Source organism: Scomber japonicus, chromosome 11, assembly GCF_027409825.1.
Source record: "Scomber japonicus isolate fScoJap1 chromosome 11, fScoJap1.pri, whole genome shotgun sequence".
NCBI classification, from domain to species: Eukaryota; Metazoa; Chordata; class Actinopteri; order Scombriformes; family Scombridae; genus Scomber; species Scomber japonicus.
This window is the reverse complement of record NC_070588.1, coordinates 12321989-12343273: the sequence shown is the minus strand read 5'-3', so window position 1 is coordinate 12343273 and position 21285 is coordinate 12321989. Positions and strand designations below refer to the sequence as shown.

The 21285-nt window shown below is 38.8% G+C and overlaps 1 protein-coding gene across 2 annotated transcripts in view; it reads left to right on the top strand.

Annotated features, from left to right (window-relative positions):
• The window catches only part of LOC128367838 (TSC22 domain family protein 1-like), a 37855-nt gene extending 16998 nt beyond the window's left edge, over positions 1-20857 (top strand). The window contains exons 1-3 of one of the 2 annotated variants that reach the window (XM_053328497.1): positions 17452-17725; positions 18126-18177; positions 19965-20857. In XM_053328497.1, the coding sequence (XP_053184472.1) occupies positions 17595-17725; positions 18126-18177; positions 19965-20234 (453 nt within the window). In that variant the 5' untranslated portion in view covers positions 17452-17594 and the 3' untranslated portion in view covers positions 20235-20857. Of the gene's footprint in view, positions 1-17451; positions 17726-18125; positions 18178-19964 lie in introns of those variants that run through there. The other variant, XM_053328496.1, reaches the window with a different exon arrangement.
• Positions 20858-21285: the final 428 nt, after the last annotated feature.

Below are 21285 nucleotides of genomic sequence, written 5' to 3'. Positions count from 1 at the left end.
TACAATGGCAGGGCCTGTCATCTTGTTTACAAGCTTGTTTCAAGACTTCAGTTTTGTTGCACTTTAGCCCTGAGGGGAAATTTTGTTGAAATCCCAGAAGGGAAAATCAAAACAAAATAAAAGCAAAACTTTGTCATTTGTAGTGAGTTTTTAAGAAGGAAAAAAAATCTATTAAAGAGATAGAGATTTTATTTTTAAGCCATATCGCCCAGCCCTACAATACACTGACATGAATCTTGATATTAATGATATGATGTTTGCTCTGGTCACTGTAAAGAAGCTCAAGAGGACAGCTGAAGACAAATATTGCAATAATACATTTCAACTTGAGCATTTCAAAAATGAATTTCATTAAATCTTTGTTCAGGAAAAACATGCTGAGTCATTTTGAGGAATAGTTGAACAGTTTGGGAAATATGTTTTATTTGTTTTCTTTCAGAGATGATGGTGTGAAATACTGTAAGCAGGTGGAAATGGCTAACGCAACTCAATCCAAAGCTCAAAAATACACCTTTTTAAAATTGAGATTTTGTGCTCAAATATTAAAAACTCAGTCAGCGTGAATCTCATCGTCTTGTAAGTGTAACGTGGCGGCTTTTGCTCAGGTTGATGGAAGTCTGGTTGAGTTTCAGCCTTTCTGTTCGGCTGCGGTGACGTAAGAGCTCTGGCCAGTGAGTGTCTTTTCCCCATAGGGTTTGATATTCATTCAGTCTCGCTTTGTGTGAGCTAATCCCCCTTCTCAATGCTCTGCTGCTAAATGAAGAAGGCTGCTGGAGGGAGGGGATGAAGTTTTCTATCTTTTTTTTCCCCCCTCCCTCGGTAGTCTAGTCAGCTGCTTTCTTATTGTAATGAATAGAGCTCAGAGACATTTTGGCTGCTGCTTATGTCTGTCTGGTAGTTTAATGTCCATGTACTATAATCATAGTTTCCCATATATGATATTTATTTATTAAGATGCACACCAGAGTAGATATATAATCAGTTAATAGCTTTTGAATACATTAGTTTAGCAGCAGTCTGTCTTTTTCCAGTGCTATTTGCAGCCCAACCCTAACCCCCTGACTTCCACACCTCCACGAGGATCTAAAATACATCCTGAACTTGAAAACCATCATCTATTCATCTCTCTACTTAAAATCTCTTCAAACTACAGATTAGCACGTTTAAATTTGTTGCTCCCAGCATAACCTGCTCCGTACATTTCCTTGGGTTGCTATTTAGCACTGTCACTGTAGCATTATAATGCCAGTTGTGGTCTTCCTGAAAACCCCCTTTTTTAAAAAGCTCTGTAAATGGTCCTGCACCGCCCCCTGCTGGTTAGCAAGCTGTGAACTACCCATATACACCAGGCTCATTATATGTACACTCAAAAGTTTGGACACACCAACACAGTCAGGGTGTTTTTCTTTATTTTTACTATTTTCTACATTTCTACAAAGACATCACACCCTTATTCACCCAATCACTGTATAATAAACCATCAATAGTTCACTTAGTAGATAGCAGAAAATCAAAATTTCAGACACTAGCTAATCTGAAAAAGTTGTGTGGTAGACTCACACATCTGGAACAAAACAAAACAAAAAACAGGTGCTGGACCAAAGAACTAAATCTGTGAAGGCAGAAAAAAAAGTCAGCACATTGTAGCTCCCAATGCAAGTATAGTTTAATGGGATATCAAGAGTGACATTTCAGAGTCTGAAGAAGAGCAAGAGGCTCAAAACGTCATTCTTGAGATCCCCTTAAACTATACCCATACCTGCATTGGGAGCTACAATGTACAGACTTACTTTTGCCTTTACGTACACTAACTTATCCCCATAATTTTGTTTCATCACCATCAGCTGTAGTAGTTGTAGTGTAATTGTTTTCACATATTTAAAACGTGGAGCATTGTGGTTTTGTTAGAAAGTAGTGCTATGCTATGTACACCACTTTTTCGTTCGGTTGTGGAATATATGAGGGCTCTATACAGTGGAGATATTTAAACACTCAGCATTCGGACACTCAAATATAATAGTAGAGGGTAAATCTAGTGCAATATATAGTAACAACTTCTCTGAAACCATCTCTGTTGGGTTCAGGTCATTTCATTGTGGAGGCTGGGTTGTCTGATGCAGCACTCCATCAGTCTCCTTCTTCGTCAAATAGCCTTTGCGTAGTCTAGCGGTGTGTTTTTGGTCCCATTTGTCCTGTTGGAAAATAAATGATGGTTCCACTAAGCACAAACTAGATGAGATGGCGTCTTGCTGCAGAATATTGTGGTTGGCTTAGTGTCCCTTGAGTTCCCAATAAATCACCAACAGTGTCACCAGAAAAGCATCACACCTCCTTTTCCTTTTCTTTCTTCATGCTTCATGGTGGGAAAAACACATGCAGATACCATATACAGATACAGAAGTTGGAACCAAAAACCTTAAACATGGACTCATCAGATCAAAGTACAGATTTCTGCTGGTCTAATGTCCATCCAAACAGTTCTCTTCTTCGACGCGGTCTCCCACAGCAGTAGTTTCGTTGTCCACCATTAAAGATGTGATTCACCCAGTCTAATCCCAACACTTGATGTTGTTGAGATGCGTCCTCTACTTGAACTCTGGGAAGCATTTATGTCGGCTCTAATCTGAGGTGCCGTTAATTGGTCATTTCTAACTCTAATGAACTTATCCTCTGCTGCAGAGATGAGTCTTAGTCTTCGTATCATGATGCGGTCTTCATGAGAGCCGGTTTCATCGCAGTGTTTGAAGATTTTAAGGTTTTTGTGACTACACTTGAAGAAACTTTCAAAGCTTTCTGGATTGACTGCTCTTCCCGTCTTTAAAGTGATGATGGACTATCTTTTCTCTTTACTTAGATGAGTGGTTCTTAGTAGCGGCTACAATATGGATTATTACATTAGTCAAATAGCTCAAATAACTCTGGCCACGCCTCTTAATTTTGACTAGCTGGTTAAGATCTTGCCAGTAGTGTAAAGAAACTTAAAATATGTAACATATTTTGCCTTGTTAACAACTTTTTTGTCTATCATATGATTTCATACGTGTTGTTTCATCGTGTTTATGTCTTCAGTATTGTTCTACTATGTAGAAAAAAGTAAAAATTAAGAAAAACCCTTGAATGAGTCTGTTTCCAAACTTTTGATTGGTACTGTATGTGTGTTTATGACATGATGGTCTGAAAGCTGTTTGGAGGCTTAATAGTAGCATGTTTGTCTTAAAGTTACTGGTCAGATGATCTTGGGGAGAGTGCTACTGCTGTGAAGCAGTAACCTTGATGCTGGGAGGATGATGATGTTGCAAACTTCTGTCTTTACGTATCCAAAATAGTTGAGTTGTGACCAAACAGTGCACTGTGTAAAGGTTTGAATTTAAATTTGAATATTTTCTGGTTTCTTTGGTTTTCTGTGATGGTAAACTGCATGTCTTTGGCTTATGGACATTTGAAGAGTCACTGTGAGCTTTGGGAAACAGTGATAAACATTTTATGGACTAAAAAACTAATCAGTAAATTCAGAACATAATCGACATTGTAAAAAAAAAAAAGTTTGAACCAGAAATGGATGACAGTTAATTGGTCATCTGGGTTCTGTTGATCAAATCAGAATAACTATTCAATCAGCAAGGTTTCAACATCTGAGACTTGAGAAGCCGTCGTGTTTGAGTTTCATGAGTCACAATGAGAGTTGTTGAAGCCACATAAATAGAGATGTTTAGGATGAAAGGAGCTCTTAAACAGTGTCGATGTAGTTAATAAGAGTTAAAAAATAAGTAAAAAGAATCTCAAACCAAACTGTACCTGGGATGTAAAGAAAGCAGGGAAAGAAATAATTAGCCACTTTAAGCGACTGAGTGGGTTATCCCAGAGGTCCATACCTTTTGAGCAATCTGTACAGCATCCAATTGCAGCTTTAAAGTGAGACTCAGCTGTGACCCCTAAATCCTGTCCAAGGTGTGGACAGGACAGTGAGTGGTGAAATGTTATACCCTCAAATGACCTGCACAGAAAGTACTGATACTTGGTAATTGGACATCTTTATTGCCTTGTTGATTTACAGCATTAAAGATGGTAACGAGGGCGTTTTATGTGCTAATGAAAAGTTGTTTTTGCCAATGTGCCCTTCATAGACTCACCTGCTTAATAGGAATTTATACCCATACACTCTGACAGGGCTGAAATGTTGATGTAATTTGAATATCTGCACTCTAAATAGACTTTTTACAGTTGTTACAGCGAACCTACAGCTGCAGGTTAAACCTCTCTTGGCGTCGTGTTAATTAGTGCAGACTGGATCGAGGTCAGGACTGAGAGCTGTTAGTACTTCAAATTCAGACATGATTGGAAGCATCTAGTCTGAAGTCTCTGTGAGGAGCATCAAAGTGCCACGCTCCCTCTAGTGGCTAAAAATGAACCCTGCATGACATATTTTAAAGTCTTTCCCACAGCAGAAACCTTCATTTTAAGCCTCCTCAGTTTGTTTTACAACTAATCAGCATTTCTAAGTACACAATATACTTTTACCTCAATACAAATTAAGCCAAAATACTGCATCATTAGTATCAAAAGGCTCCTTTTAGGCGATTTAATTACATTAAGTCACGAGACATCATAAGATACATGCTATAACAAAACTGTGACACTCATCTTAATGAATAATAACTTTTCATGCAATAAGTGCAGCTCAAAGTCCGTCACAACAACACCAAGTGCTTCACATTCAAAGGGCCTTAAACGGGCATAAAGCAATTATAACAATTTAAAAAACTAAACAGAAAATGGTAAAAAAACAACATTAATGTAATAAATGTATATTCTTGCTTTTTTCTACATTTAAATGTTTTTACACATCAATTTGTTTTTATTTATTCTCTTTTATAACACAAGTTTATGATTTGTGTATTTTGCTGCCTTGTGAAGCATTTTGTAACTTGCAGTTTTTAAAAGTGCTCTTTAAATAACATTCATCATGATTATAATTGTTTTTATTATAATCATCATCATATAAGATGGAAAATAGAAATAGTAAAACATAGTAAAAATAGTGCATAGTGAAAGTAGCTAAAGCATAGAATAAAGAGAATATATACAATCAAGTAAAATAAACATTTTAAAACAAGTGCATTATTGTAAAGACGGCTGATAGAAAAGCTAGTCAAAGGCTGAAGTGAAGAGGTACGTTTTTAGCTTTCTTTTTAAAATATTTAGTGGTATCTATTGGTAAATCAGTTTCTCTTAAAGCACAAATTGTGCAACTGCGACATGAAAGTGTGACTCCTTTTGTGTCGTTACTGTGCTTGAAAGCCACTTTTTAAACTAGCTTTCCTTCTTTGAGCTCGCTCCTGACTGAGGCTCTTTAATTCTCCGTGTGCCACAGAGAGCACCAAGACAGAAGATGAAAAGCCTCCAGACTTCGAGGCTTTGTGTTCAAAGAGAAGTAATGAGTGACTCAACCTTCACTTTTTCAACATATTTTGTCAAGTATTAATTATTTTGTGGCATGTCTGGCATTTCTCTGATCATCAAGGCTCAGTGGCTGAATAGTGTGGGGGTGTTTTGGGTTTGATTGATGCCTCGTGACAAAGAATTTACTGGAATTAAGCCCGACACGAGGTCGTCTACACAGGCCTGTTGTGACAGTAGTCAGAGCTGATATTTGCCACCAGATGGCACCGTGCACCAATTAATACATCATAGGTATCAGAGCATCTCCTGACAGCCACTAAGATGTGCGTTTGAAGCCTGAAGCCTGAAGTGTGTGCTTTCTGAATGTTTAATACGAACTCTGTATTGGGAACTCTCGCAGTGTTAATCTGCGATGGAGTCAGCCGTTTTATTCATGTGATTCAGTTTTGTGCATGAAGTCTTTCCACATTGATCTAATCTTTAAAATTTCAGTGTTACATGAGTGAAAATCATCAGGCTGAATATTTCTAAGCTTTGTTAACTCATTTGGTAAAACACATTCAATGCAAATACAGATGTTTTTCTAATACCTGGTAATGTCTTTTAATAGCTAAATACATCTGTGTAAGTAATGGTATGTTTATCTGTAATGTTGTGGTAAAAGTTTAACTATTTATTTGCCTTATTTTTCATTTGCAAAGCCATATAGTCTTTTTTCATATACAAATTAAACTGGCACAGTGTTGAGATTTTTATAACTCTGCTTTCTTCAGATTTACATTTGAGTCACTTATTGTGAGACAGACGGCAGAAAAAAATCTTCTCTGCACATCCTGACCCACTTATCCAGAATATTGTCATTAATCTTTTTTTTCCTTTTGTCTTTCTTTCATGTTTCCTCATGGCTCGTCTTCTTGCTGTAACAGGTAAGACTTTTACTTTTTTAAATTATTAAATTGTGTATTCACTGTGATCCAAAGTATAATCCAGCAAGTGAAGCTGAATCCAGATTACAGGAGGCTGTGTGGAGTTGTTTTGCTCTCCCTAATAATTAGTATTAAACGGGTCTGATACTACATAACACACATTTTACAGTCACTCATTTAACGTGAGGCAGGTCAGAGAGAGAGGTACTGTGTTTTTTTTGTTTTTTTAAAGCAGTCACGTGAACTTTTGACTCATTCTGATTTATCACCAGAAGATGGCAGCGCTGACTGCTCTTACTCTAATTTTGATGCATCTTAATTAGACGTGTTGCAGCAAACCTTTCCTCCCTTTAGCTGTTTGACATTGAGGTTGTTTTAGGTCAGCTCAGAAAGCGGTGACCAGAAGATTCAAATTTTAAGTCGCATATATTAATCTTTAAACAGGCAAGAGTGGAAAATGAGATGTGAAAAATAAAATCCTAGTTTTCTCATGTGCACTTACATAAAACATTTCCATAAATATATCTTTAAAATATTTAGTATATTTTGGATTTTTATGAGTAGTATCTCCTTGAAGATACATTGTCCCTATTAAGGTATAAAAACGGTCATAATGGTGAACAATTGAATGCTTTATTTGATAAAGAGAAGTGATACATTCTTGGTTTCTCTGGTCACTAATATCACTGAGTTGTATCATTTATATCAAAGTAATGACTACAAGCTTCAATTCTACCTATCTAGTCCTACCAATTCAAGGCACATACAATTGAACTAATCATGCAACAGGATGTTAAAGAGTGTGTATGTCCTTCCTGCAAGTTGCCTGTTTAAGGGTTAAATAGGCTGGAAATTATGATTAGAGTGCCCTGAATGACTGTGTCAGTGGTTTGTGAAGGTGAGGATGAGAGCTGTGATAAGCAGAAAATTAATCTGCAACTACTCTGATAAGATATTTAATTGTTTTTGTCATTTTTCAAGCAAACCATACCTGTTTCAGCACATTAAAAAGTGAGGATTTAGGTTTTATTGATGTCATTTCATATGCTATTGTGTATTATTAGTTCTATGAAATTTTGCAGTTGGGGCATTTGGTTGAATAAAATACGCTGTATGATTTAATTGGGCATTTTTCAGCATTAAAGAATATTTTATGGAGAAAATGATTAATTGATATAATTGTGAAAATGTTCAGTATGTTAGTTGATAAAGAGAATAATTGATAGATGAAGGCTTGAACCACATACATTACCAGGTATTATTGGGGTTTAACATGAGAAATCTTTAGCGCGTTAAATGTAGCAGCAGAGGTTTCCAGATCAGGATCATCTGAGTGCAAGCCGCATGATGGTGAGACTGTACTGACCCAACCGTAAAGCTGTGTAGGAAACTACGGTTTGTCAGTGACTAAGCTGTGCTCATGATAGCTCTGCTGTCGTCAGAGAGTTAGGCCCTGACGGAAGAGTCGACATCATTTTAATCCACTGACTGCTCTGTCCTCCTCCCTGTACTGGTAATCTAGCATGAGTGTACACACCAACACACACACACACACACACACAGTATAAAGAAAATGGGCCAGGGACTGTAGCCTGATTGTTTCACATTTATTTGATTTGATGAACTCTTCCTGACCTGCTTCAACAGCTAATGGAAGATTGACCAAAAAAAAACAAGATGAGAGTAATCATGTTTTCTTATCAATCAATCTAGCTTTGATTTTTTTACCCAATCAATTGATCTTTTTATAAATCTATATCTATAAATTGTTATTTAAAGACCCTTATTTTTGTATGGTGGTATATTCGTGGCCGCAGATGATTCATGAAATAGATTTTAGGCAGCACAGATGTTCTTAATATTCAGAGATAGACATTCTTTAAAGTGCTGAAACAAACTAAGATGGACATTAACATTTTCCATGAAAGAAGAATCATCAACTACAGATCAATCCTGCCACACACTAACACTCCACCCAAAAGATAAGATGCAGTAGAGGTAGGGTTGAGTACCAAACTTCTTTAAAGTATCTTTAAGGGTACCGACCTAATTATGTTGGTACTACTGTGTGCTGATTGATGTTGGATCAGTAGGTGCCTAAGTTCTGCACTCTGTGGGACTGAGAGTGAATGTAGCCTCGAAATAATATCGCATCTCACACGGATTCTGTTACTGAGGGGAGCACAAACCTGCGGATACAAAGAGACGTGACCGATGCATTTTACTATCCTGCATGGTGGCTAGCTCCAAGTTAGCATGGCTAGCATCATTAACATAGTTGTGCCATGTTGTGTGTTGCCACGTATCACTTTTATTACAGAGAGAGTAAAGTACTGAAAATATACCTGAATATGTATTTCTGTGTAATGAAATCTAAACTGCTTCTCCTTTACGATATTTCTCTATCAACAAACCAAAATAACTGCACTGAAAGCCATGAAAGCACAGGCTCCTGACCTGGAAGAGCTGGAGGATTAGTCTTTATTTACTATACTTGCATACAAAGTGAGCTTGTTGACACAAAGCTGAGAGGAGATCACAGCTGATTTGATAAATGCTTCTCTGAAAAGCCGAAGGCAAAGACAGACGAGCAAACTTTTAGTGTGGGTTTAAATGTATTCCACAGTGCTTCACAAGACTTTCAAAATTCATTACTGACACCATTGAATAAACACAGCTGTAAGGTTTTTATTATTTAAGAGTTTCCTGTTGGGAATATACATTTTGAGTGCACTTATTTGTATTTTTACCTGTTGACACATCAACCTGACATAGCTACAGGAGAAGTCATATGTACTGTTGATGCCTGTGTAGGTGCTTCCAGTTGTTGATTCAGTATTGATGTTTCTATAAGTAGATATTTATCGCTACGTTCACCCTCCAACTCCAAAATGTGCCTTTTCGCCTCATCTTTATCACTGCTCGCTGCAGTATTCTGTCCTGTTTTGTCTGCACTCAGAGCGCTGTGTTTTCTTTGGCAGCTAATCCCGTTAATGCCAAGTTTCACCCCACATTACTCAAACCTGCTGCTCACACACACACACACACACACACACACACACACACACAGACACAAAGACACACACACGCTCTTATGTAATCTGGATCTTCATCATTGTGTGTGTGTGTGTGCGCTAGACCCTTTTCTGAAACGAGTTACTTTCCCTGCCAGCAGGTGCTTAAGTGTCTCAATGAACACCGCAGAGGTTATTGGCTGAGGAATGTACTACGGATCGCAGCTATCAGCAGAAAGTCCACCTGCAGTCACTGTTTGAAGTTTACTCCAGAAATGTGGTGTCATTGTTTCAACTTTTAAGAGTCGAGTCACTGCTAAAGGACGTTCGAGGACAGCTGCGTCTGTGTCTCTTTATGCTAAGTTAATTTATAAAGTGTGATTTATAACTAACATGCAGAAATGTTTGTGGTGAGCTCATGTTACCAGCAGAGTATTGTAAAAAACAAGAAAGAAAAAAAGCACCACCAGTCAGTGTTTAATTCAATACATTTGAACGTTTCTGCATTTCTAGAGGAGAAAAGCAGTGACTGCAGTGTGAACACATGCATTTGACCTGATGAGCTTTAAATAGTGCTGACAAATTGGACTTATCATCAAATTTAAGAATCAATTTGACTTTGCTTGCTGTCTGAGCATATTAAACAAAAACAAGAAATCCTCATCAATCAAACCACCTTCTGAACATTTATCAGTCCTTGTGTCTGCTCTGCGCTCCACCTGTGACGTTTTGAGACAGCGTGAATGCTGAAATGTTGGATCTAGACCTTTCCAGCTCTGTGTCTCTGGCTGACTCTCTCCCTCCTTCTCTCCCTCTGGCTCTCCCCCAGTGTGCATGAGCTGAGTACAGAGCGAGGACTAAGGACTTGCTGCTGTCAGCCCAAATGCTCCAATAGCACCTCTCTCTCTTAGAGGCCAAAGTGGCCACTCATCATTCCTCCCTGCCTCTCTGACTGACTCACTCAGTAGCTCTCTGTCATTCTCCATAGTCAGGGTGTGACTATGGAAAACCACTGCCAGGGCTTACTGGTAAAGTCTGTGTGCACTCTACACTATCAAACTACAGCTCAGCCAAAAGCCTTTACAATTCAACAATTCAATAGGCCTCTTTTTTCATCGCTGGGACATGCCAGGCCTCTTTTATTAACTTTAGAGATTGCATTTCCGCAGAAACGCAGCAGATTGTGGCAGCAATTCGTCTTCCTGTGAGAAAGAGACGGTTTGCAGCAAAAAACACAGGAATTAAAACAGAAACAAAAAATAGAGACATACAGAGCGATTCTAGCATCATAATCAAAAAGAAAAAGACTGCATGGTGTTATATAGACCAAGCTGTTATATTGCAGTGTTATTATTTCAAACATGGTTCAACACAAGGTGAGAAATAAAACTTCCTGTCATGCGTTTAGCTCCTGAACTTGAAAGCCTTTTTTATCTGCTTTATTTGGCTTGACTTTGTATGATTTAATAATTTGCTGGTATTTGCAAAAGTAGATTGTTTGACTTTTCGTACACACTAGATCTTTATTTAATACAGTACATGCACCACTAGATGGGCCTGCTAATCGATGCATACACTACTTCATGCATTCATGTAGCATTAATAGTTGAGTTTTTGTAGCTTTATCAAATTTTTGCTTTGCTACAAGATTAAAGTCTCAAAAGTCCATGCTGAGCATCACTGGAGACTGGTCAGATATGTGCTTATCCAGAAGGTAGTAGAAGAAGAAGATAGTGAGTAAAGCCCTTCAACTTTTTCAACAACAAAACTAAGATGTTGATGCTGCAACTTTTTGATGCTGCAGGGTCTGTTTTTCACCTCGGATCTATTTAGAAACTGACTTCACCGTTAGTTGGGAAGAAATCCAATATTTCCAGAGGCAAAGACCAGTGATTGTGCAGTAAGTGGTGTTTTTGTTCACTCCAGTGCCTGACAGTTTATTCCTTCACTCAGACATTGACGTGAACTGTTCTGTCAGCCAGCATTTAGGTCGGGTAGATAAAAGTAATCAGATTATGCAGTTATTTGCAAGTGTGTAATTAGTAACTCACTCACATTGAGGAAAGTTTCACGCCTACGAACATCTATTTATCTGTAGACTGCCAGATGTGACAGCAATTCATCTTCCTGTGAGAAACAGTTTGCAGTAAATACAGAGGAATTAAACCAGAAACAAAACAAAACAGACAAACATAGCGCCTCTTGCATCATAATCAAAAACAAAAAGACTGAGAAGTGCTATAAAATAAGCCACTTTCCAAAAATGGATGAACTCTAGATTTATAGCCGCCCCTGCCAGAGGCAACAGTGGTGACTGTAGTTCATGACCTTTAAGTTTATTTTATTCTGAAACCTTTTTAACTAAGGATGAAGCATTGCACATATCAGAAATGCCAGTATCATACAGGTTTAATCACTTGTAGCACTGGACTACCTTGACACCATAGAAAGCCCTCATAGCCTTCCCCCAATGAAGATGTCCATGGCAAATTTATTTACTCTTTACTTCCTTCTTATTCCCCCTTTTTCAATTGATTAAATAATTGAATTCCTTTATCTTCTTTCTTCTTCTTACGTCTCTTTTCTTTCCTTCGTAGATTCTCATTGGAAAAGTAACGTCATGAAAAAATGATGAAATTGATATCAGCTGCCCATGACTGGCTGCAACAAGTCATTATGACATGAGCTGTTATAAAAGTGGCCATTATGTCTACTCACAGTGTTACACCATATAGAACATCACAGAGAGAACATTGAGCCTTTTATATATATTTTTTATTGATAAACAACAAAAGTTTTCAAGTAGTTTGAGGTCTGTTAGTCTGACAAAGGTTGCTCAGCAAAAGTAAAGTGCTGTTGGACTTTTATGGCCTATTGAGAGGTCACGTAATGCTGATTCGCCCCAGCACACCAAGTTTGTTAGGACAAGTAAAATCCCCCACATTGTGCCCATCCCCTCTACCTGTTGTTTCTTGGCCAGCCGCCTCTAAGCCGCCGGAGGCTCTGTGAGTGTATGTTATGTTTTCTGTCCGCTAAGGCTCTAAGCCATCTTAAGGCAGCCTTTCAATGAGAAATGACAAGATAAGACCCTGATGCACAGGGTCTCTTGACTATCACGCACAGGGCAGTCATACAGGCCTACAGGGTGGGTCCAAAAAAATCTTGATTCAGTTGGAAACTGCCCACTAAAGCAACAAGTCAAACTGTCATAGCTCCTTTTGCTGTTTTTATGAAAAGACAAAAAAAGACCCTGACAGCTTTGACCACTCAGTGATCCCAACCAGAAAAATATGTGGTCCTGTTGGTAATCCCTGTCGTACGTGACTTTGAGGCTGAGCCTGTGCACATACAGACCACACGTTTAGACATTTATTGAGACATCTACATCACTCCTGTTGTCTCATTTGAAGCAGAAGTGATTATAAAACTAGATTATTATAAAGAGACACATAATTGTTTATTGGCTAGTAAAATATGAAGTGATGTTGAAGAGTTGAGACTCAAACTTCTTTTGTATAATCCAGTCTCAGGCTACAGAGGGCCTGTGGTGTCGGAGCAGGGAAATCACTGGGCCACATGCTAATCTCTGTTGATGGTTTATGTAACTCCTAGTGTCACATGATCACACGTCACCACTCGCCCAGCTACCGTCTCTACTCAGTCATTCACTCACTAGTCAGCCATTCAGACACAAATGGATGACAGAGGAAAAATGAGCACACACACATACACAGTCATCCCAACCTGCTAATGCTACCTTTTGATTGCCTGTGCAGGTGCTCTCACTAATGCATCTATAGTGGGCCGACTCCGATCTCTCCACCAGGTTTTATAAGGAACGAGTGTTAGTTACACTAAACAAAGACGCTCGGGACACACTGCTCTGTCACTTTGTGGAGTATTTATGTTCCTCCTGACGGACGGCTCCATGAGAGTGCGCGGAGTACGAGTGCAGGGCCATGACGAGATGGCAATGAAGCTTTTGTTCTGGGAGCTGGAGCAGCATCTCAAAAGGTAAAATAAAGACAGGGAATCCCCCAGGGAGGCAGTGCACCGTAGCGCTGCCTGGGCCAATCACTACTGTAGCTGCACACAAAAGGCTGCTTGGCTGTATTGTCTCCCTCTCTGAACTTCCTATTCAGTCATTCACGGCTTCAGGGGTAGCGTTAAAATTGAGATAAACTTAAACAGGCACTGTACTAAAAACTGGTTTGAGTGGTACTGATCAGCATTTGTTCTTTTTAAATCTGTAGTTGGTAAATTGGGAGGTATATTCAAGTGTTATAACAGGAAGTGGCACAGATATACTATACATATCTGTCACCTACCCTAATACCTCCAGGGCACAGTGAGTAATTGAACCCACAGCATGTTTCCTTTCTCGCCATATTTGGCTGTTTTGTAGCAGCTCAGTTTCCATCATGTTAGTCCATCTGGTCTCACATGAAGTCACCCTCTGTTCTACAGCAGTATAGCAAAACATAAATCACACAGTCAAGCTTTTTTAAAATTTTATTCTGACTGATTTCTACTGCTCTCACAATGTAGGTAATGTTACCTTTTTAAATATGGTTTACTGGTACCAGTTTGTTTTTACACATGTAGCAGCAGAGCATTTTTTTGTGAAATGCTTGTTTTTGTTGACACTATTAGAGGTCAATGTAAATGTGGTATGTAACCCCTTTGTTATTTAAGCTTGTTTGATTTAAATGGATCTCTTGATTATATGTAGCAAGAAACAAATTTATATGAATATTGAATATTTTGTACAGATTGTACAGATGCATATTTGTTCTTGGAAACAGATGTGTACTTGTGTGTTTAAAATGCTGCAAACTACTAATTAGTACTGAAAAAGGCTTTCTATTCAGGCAGGCCTCTGTATGAGGACTTCAAGCTTTCGGGGGAACACAGTTTGAGTCAGTTCTCTCTTTCGGGTTGCATCAGTAGGTCAGTGGGCTAGATTTGTTATACAGCAAATCAGCAAGGCCATCAGTTGGCTGACCTACATAAAACACTCTGCATTTGATAAACACTCAAGTGTTTTTCTATTAAATCAAGTACGCGTGCTAAGAAAACAGCTTTTTTTGTGATGTTAGCATCCCCTCAAAATATCACAGGTATGCTGTCATTGGTAAACTGCACTGGGAGAAATTAAATCTCATTCATCTTAACAAACACTTTAGATCCACTTGTTTTCCAGTGGTGTTCGGCACTTGAACTCTGGATTTGTTTCTGAAAGCATGGGAATCTTGTTTTGACCAGACAGCTCATTAAAGTGCTTTATTTTTTTTAGAACATCTAACTTCTCTCTTGCAGCCAGTGTAGCTTGAATCAAACCTTTGTGTGCTAGAGAGACCGCATCAGATGCAGGTTTCAATCCACAAGAGCTGCAAGTCATACAGGCTATTTTGGTCTTGATAATTGGCTGAACCCTCTTCCATTCAAAGAAAACACCGGAAAAGATAAGTGTGGCTTAGAGTGTCTCATTAAGCTGTTTGACTTTGCATGAAGTTCCTGAGTGTTTGACTGGGATCAGAAGTAAGCAGAAACTGACATTAGGACACGTTCTCAGGAGCTAAGTTTGAGCTCTGTTCAAGGTAACGGTGCTTTAATCAACTGAGACTCAGGTGTAGTGCAATCTGACTGCGATGTGATACCCAAATAAGTCTTATCCCTTAGTTTAGAGTGGATCACTGACTTTTAAATCAGTTGGAAGGTGCTTTACAATTACTCCTGGTATTAGTGATATATTTGCCACCTCTCCCACTATTGAAAACAGCATTCAGTGAAAATGTCATCAAACACAATTTAATTATATCTTCCTAAAATACTGGAAAACCATTAGCCATATTAATGCAAGTTTTATCTGTTCCCGGTGACTTTAGTGTACTCTAACATTGATCTTGGATGTCTTGCAGTATTTTATGTGGACCTTTCCATACCGGTGACTTGGTCTTCATGTTCTTGTGATGACACACCTGCTCTTATTTTATGTCAGGAATTTAACCACTAGCTTGTGCTCATTATTTTAAAGCATTACCAAAACTCTAAATTGGTTGGACCTTCTTTTTATTGATAAATGTGGGGGAAAAAGAGGCGGAAAGACACATTTTTATGTGTGTCTTGAATGCAGAGGTCTGTATAATGTGTGGGTGTGATCTGAGGCAGGAATGTCAAGAGTGTGTACACATATTTTTTAGGGTTTTGGGTGTACAAGGACTGTGTGAGAGTGGCCTTTTTCAGAGTGCGTAGGAGTTGTGTGTGTGTGTGTGTGTGTGTGTGTGTGTGTGTGTTTTGTTTAAAAGTGGGAATTACTGTGTGGAGGAGTTTGTTTTTAGGTGTGTCTGCGTGACTACTCAGCACAAAGATACTCCCCTTTGTAAAGTGTTGTGAAGGCAATTTTGGGAGTGTGGTAATGTTGTTAGGTTGACCTCTTTGATCTCCTGTATCATCTGAATGTCTTATAATATCTTGCTAACTTGGTTCTCATGCGTTTTAAATCTCATCAGGACTCGGCGAGAAGTTCTAATCACATCAGTGAAAGACTGAGGCATGAGAGGAAAATTGCTTAAGAATAGCAACACCATATTTTGTGAACAGGATTATTGGCCTCGGGTATGATGGTGCAAAAGAGCCTTTGTATCATTCTTTCAAAAATATGAATGAAAGCTCTCAATTCAGGTGATCGGCAAAGACAGAAATTAATGGTTACCAGTGAGACAATACTGATAAAATGCACGTAGCACGTTTTTTAAGGTGTCACTGTTTGCATTGATGGATATGTACTCAACAATAGTTGTAGTGTCTATCTTCATAGTTGATAGCTTGAATATCTATTTTACTAGATCAATTATTTGATCATTAATAATTGTTTATAGGAACAGTTCACATTTTTAAAGTCTTAAAATAACAGTCTGGTGCCAACACAATGAACAATGAAACAGGTTTTTCTTGCTGTAATCATGATTCTTGTTCATACTGATCTGTCATAATGCATTTACTATGCAAGTGATGTGAGACAAATTCCAGTGTTCATCTGGGCGCCTGGCTATTGTTTTTATAAAGACTTGAATCGTTGTGAACTTATCCATGAGAGCTTCTCGGCTCCTTGTTAATACCATGTCTCTGCCACTATGATCTGCAGTACTCCATAAGGCCACATGGGGGCAACATGCACATATGCATGATGGTAACTCCTGGATTTCAAAAGCATTTTTGATTCATCACCTGCCTTAGATAAAAGGCATGTTTCTATCTGTTCAGAAAATTACCTTTAACTATCCTCTTGATATAATGCTTTCATTGTTGATTGTATAGATATTATTATTATATGTTGGTGTTTTGTTGTCAGTGGTGAATCCTGACATGATTTATTGGATACTGTTTTTGGACATCCCTGGATACTCTGCTTCAAGACAAATTATTTTAAACAATGTTTCCCAATTCCCCATTATCATCAGAATGTAAAAATGTTGTAAAAATATGCAATTATGCACACTGTGGCACCCATACAAATTGAGCATAAAATGACTTATTTGGCTTGCTTATATTCACTTCTGAGTTAGAAGATAACTGACCATGAGTAATAAATAATGAAATAGTAGCATAGGGATTCCCTGAAAGTCCCCATGGCAGACAAACGCTTTGCTTTCTTAAAGAGATAAAAACAAGATTACATCTGTGTGGTTAAAGAGGCAGATGTAAATTCCAGTAGTAATAAAGCCCAAAAGGCAGCACTGGCAGCTGACACATCACATTCAAACACGGGGCTGATTAATGTACACCGTCGCTGTATTTCAACAGTCCTAAATCTTGCCCTTCCCCTACCCTGTTTTTCAGCATTACAGCTCTTTCTTCTTCCCCTTCCCATCCGGTTTTCCCCGGTTCCATCCACCTCCTTTCCGCTCTTGGAATATTTTATGGTAAAATCGTGTCAGCTGAGCGGCAGGTGGGGGCGTTCCTGCAAAAATTATGCAAATAGGTTCCGTCTCGACCAATCAGGGGCCAGCTCCTCGGCGTGTCACTGGATAAATTATGCGGGTTTGTCCCTGAGCTGCAGAATTTTTTTTTTTGTGTGTGTGTGTAGCAACGAGATGAGCTGACCTTGGATTGTATTTGTACCGCTGCTGTCGGTGCACGAACATTACCGGACAAAAAAAATACCAATACAGCTGGGTGTTGGATGTGTCTGGCGGAGCTGGTGAAGTGAGTCGGGACACAGTGGCTGTTTTGCTAAACGGACTATAAAAACATGAACAGCATGAATACGCCGTGCTACACCGTGGCTATGGATCTAGGCGTCTGCCAGCTGAGAAATTTCTCCATATCCTTTCTGTCGTCGTTGCTGAGCGCAGAGAGCTCGCACGTCAAGCTTGACAATAGGTAAATACTGTCATTTAAATAAAACACACGCACAGGTGAATACAGATAGACTACTGTCCTTTTTTAGTACGTGTGTTGATGAAAGGGCTCGGCTGCCTTTCACCTGCACTGCCCAGTTAATGTGATGGATGCTTTAGTGACTGCGCTGCCATTTAAAAAAAAAAAAAAAAAAAAAAGCTTTCCAGGGAAGGAAAAAAGGGACATTGAAAAAAGCCCGTTGATTTTTATAGAAATTTCCAGAAGCTTCCCCCTCTGTAACAATCCCACATTACTATAAAGAGATAGAGTCTGCTTCTCCGCGGGGCTCTGGCTGGTCTTTTTATTTATTTAATTATTTATTTACTGTACTGCACAGATTGGCTGTGAGCATGCCTCATCAATTTCTCTTTCTCTTTTGCAGTTCGTCAGGAGCCAGCGTTGTGGCCATAGACAACAAGATTGAACAAGCAATGGTGAGTTATTTGTGTGTTGTTTTTCTCTCTTCTTTTAAAAAAAATGTATTTACAAAGAGACAATATAATGAGTGGCATTGATTAGGATTGAGTAGTAACCGTCCGTGTAACCTAGGTAACCTTTTGTTATGAAGCAGTTTATTAACTTATCCGCTAACATTGCTCTTTGTTTTCATTTAACGTTTAAAATCCACTGGAACAAAACAAAGAAAGTGGCCTTTATGTGTTAGTTTGGTTAAAGTTAATTATACATAGGTACTAATGCGTTAAGTAGCACTAAATATGGTAAATAAGTGAATATATCATCTCAGTGTAACCGTTACTACTAACGTTGTGTATGCGGACTGAGACAACAACATGAAGTGTTGTAGAGGATTTTTTTAAACATAAAACGATAAATTAAAAAATAATAACTAACCAAATTTAATATTATGTGTAGTATTAAAGAGTTTCGCAATTTAGGGGATTTTTTTTCGCACAGAAAACAACACTAAGTTTCGTTTTCTGTTTCTTTCCCGTTGTGGTTTCTGTCAGCGCTGCTGTTGCTAGGCAAACTGGAAGGCTCTCACGGCCAGTTATAAATATCTCGACCTCGGATTGGCTGACACTTTAATGTAGGCAGAGTTAATGACGTAGCACCCTGGGAATATACTCACCCACGTTTCTCCCTTTAAAAAAAAAAATCTGTTTATTGTATTATCAATATATATGATTTGATATCAACAGCATCACTTTAAAAAATCTATTTGCACTGATGTCAGTCAGTGTGTGCTTCCAGTATGTAATATACCTGGTTTACAATTACTTTTCACAGATTTAGATTGTCCAGATTGCAACTTTTTCTTTTGTATCTCATTCAAAATTCAAACCAATATAGATGTAAGCATCATTCATGTAATAAATCAGGGTATCTGCAGGTCTCCAGATACTTTATCCAGACCTTAGAGTGTGTAAATAAGTCTTGAATTTCACTTACAGAAGCCTTAATATTTTCTCCTTCCTGCTGTAAGCAGTGATGTTAGTTATGAAAGTTAGTTTTTGTAGCAGGGTTAGGGTTGGAGGCATTATACTTATATAAACAAAATGTGGGATAGTTTCAACAATAGATTGTGCATGCAGGAAGTAGTTTAATCTGTTTTTGTGCAGTGTCAGCCATCTCCATCAGGCCTGTGGCAAACACTGTCACGACTGCTAGCTGAAGTAGCGAGGAAGCTTATAAACTCAATGGACAATGTGTCAATGTCAACAAAATCTTAAATCATTTCATAATTTTTTGTAGGTTAATCCATCTTTTTATGCTATCCAGGTCAATTTTGCATTCATTTAATTAATTATATCACGAAGAATTTTTCTTATACCACTGGGTTCTGATCATATTTTCTTATTTTTTGGCTGTTATTATGATCTTAAATTGAGTTTTGAGTTATTTCAAAGCTTTTTGTGAACCCTGCAGATTCCCTGTAAATAAAATTGTTTGAATTCTTATATTTTCCACTTTCCCTGCTGTATGAAATGATGACTAGTTTCCTCTTCAGTGACACACTTTATGTTCTCATTATTTTTAAGTAACATTTGCCTCGACTTCATTAAAGCACAGACAATCTTTTGGGTTATTGCGGTCACTTGATGTTCAGTTCAGGACATTTTGTAGCTTTTCGTTACTGGAGTTTGGTCCGTTTCTTCTGTTTAATCTAATGAAGTTTAGTCTGGGACATGTAAGATCAGGTTGACGTTAACTGTAGCTGATTTTGATGGATTCATAAACCGTTCTCTCTGTGTTGTCTCAGGACCTGGTGAAGAGTCACCTCATGTACGCTGTGCGCGAAGAGGTGGAGGTCCTGAAGGAGCAGATCAAGGAGCTGATCGAGCGCAACTCGCAGCTGGAGCAGGAGAACACCCTGTTGAAGACGCTGGCCAGCCCGGAGCAGATGGCCCAGTTCCAGGCTCAGGTTCAGACCGGCTCACCACCCGCCGCCCCTACATCTGCCACTCCGGGGCCCCCGAACGCCGCCACCCTCGCCCAGCCTGCCTCGCACAGCTCCGGACCCTCGGCGTAGCCCGGCCCGCGCAGACGAATAAGACTGATTTGACTGTTTTTCGAGCTCTGCCACGGCAGCAGAGTCAAACCTTGCCTTCTACAGCAGGAGGTTTTTTTTCGCTGTTAAGACAAGAATTTGCACATATTTATCTCTCAGAAGGATGCAGCTAGCGGGACGAGCGGGGGCAGTGGAGGGTGACAATCTTGAGACGCTGTACTGGGGTCAGGGCGGGTGGGCGGGGGGGTGTCGGTTTCAGAGGAGGAGGAATCATCGAACATTTGCCAAATAACCCTTGGACATATCAACTAGAATGTCATATTAAGAAGGAACAAAACAGCTTATCAGTGGCGATAATATACTTAACTATAGATTTAAAAAAAATAAATCACTGTGCCTGTGTCTGGATTTTAAGTGATGTCGATTTTACTGATGGCGGCGACGGTGGAGTAGGAGGACGGAGGCGGAGGTTGTTACCTTTTTTTTTTTTTTTTTTTTCTTGCTGAATGATGTAATGTAAATAAAAACGCGGTTCTCTCTCTCTCGAGGCTAGATCCTAAAGTTACAGGCGGAGAGATTTGAGAGAGAGAGAGAGAGAGAGAAAGAAAGAGAGAAAAAGCCTTCTCAGAGTGACAAATGAAGAATGTGAGCAATTATTATCATGACAAAGTCCCCATCTGGAATGGGGGAGTCTTTTTGGGGGGGTGTAGGGGAGGGAGGGGGTGGGAGGGTATTTTGAACAACACTTGGCAGCATTGATGACGTTACTTCAACTGTGGGTTGGTGGGATGAACAAAAAAAAGAAAAAAAAAAACGTGGTTTCTTATGGAAATGATGATATTATATTTTCAGTATTTCACTTTCAAAGCTCCTCAATTTGTTTTTTTTTTTTTTCTTTTTTTTTTTTTTTTTTTTTTTTTTTTTGCCCGTGACAAAAAGCTCATCGTTGCCGTTTTCTCAGCCCTGCGGTGGCATGTAATTTAAACCTTTATTTGACAGGGTTGAGAGACATTTTTGGGCTAAAGCTGCATTTTTTTTTTTTCTTTTCCTAAAAAGTTTGATGGGCAGAAGA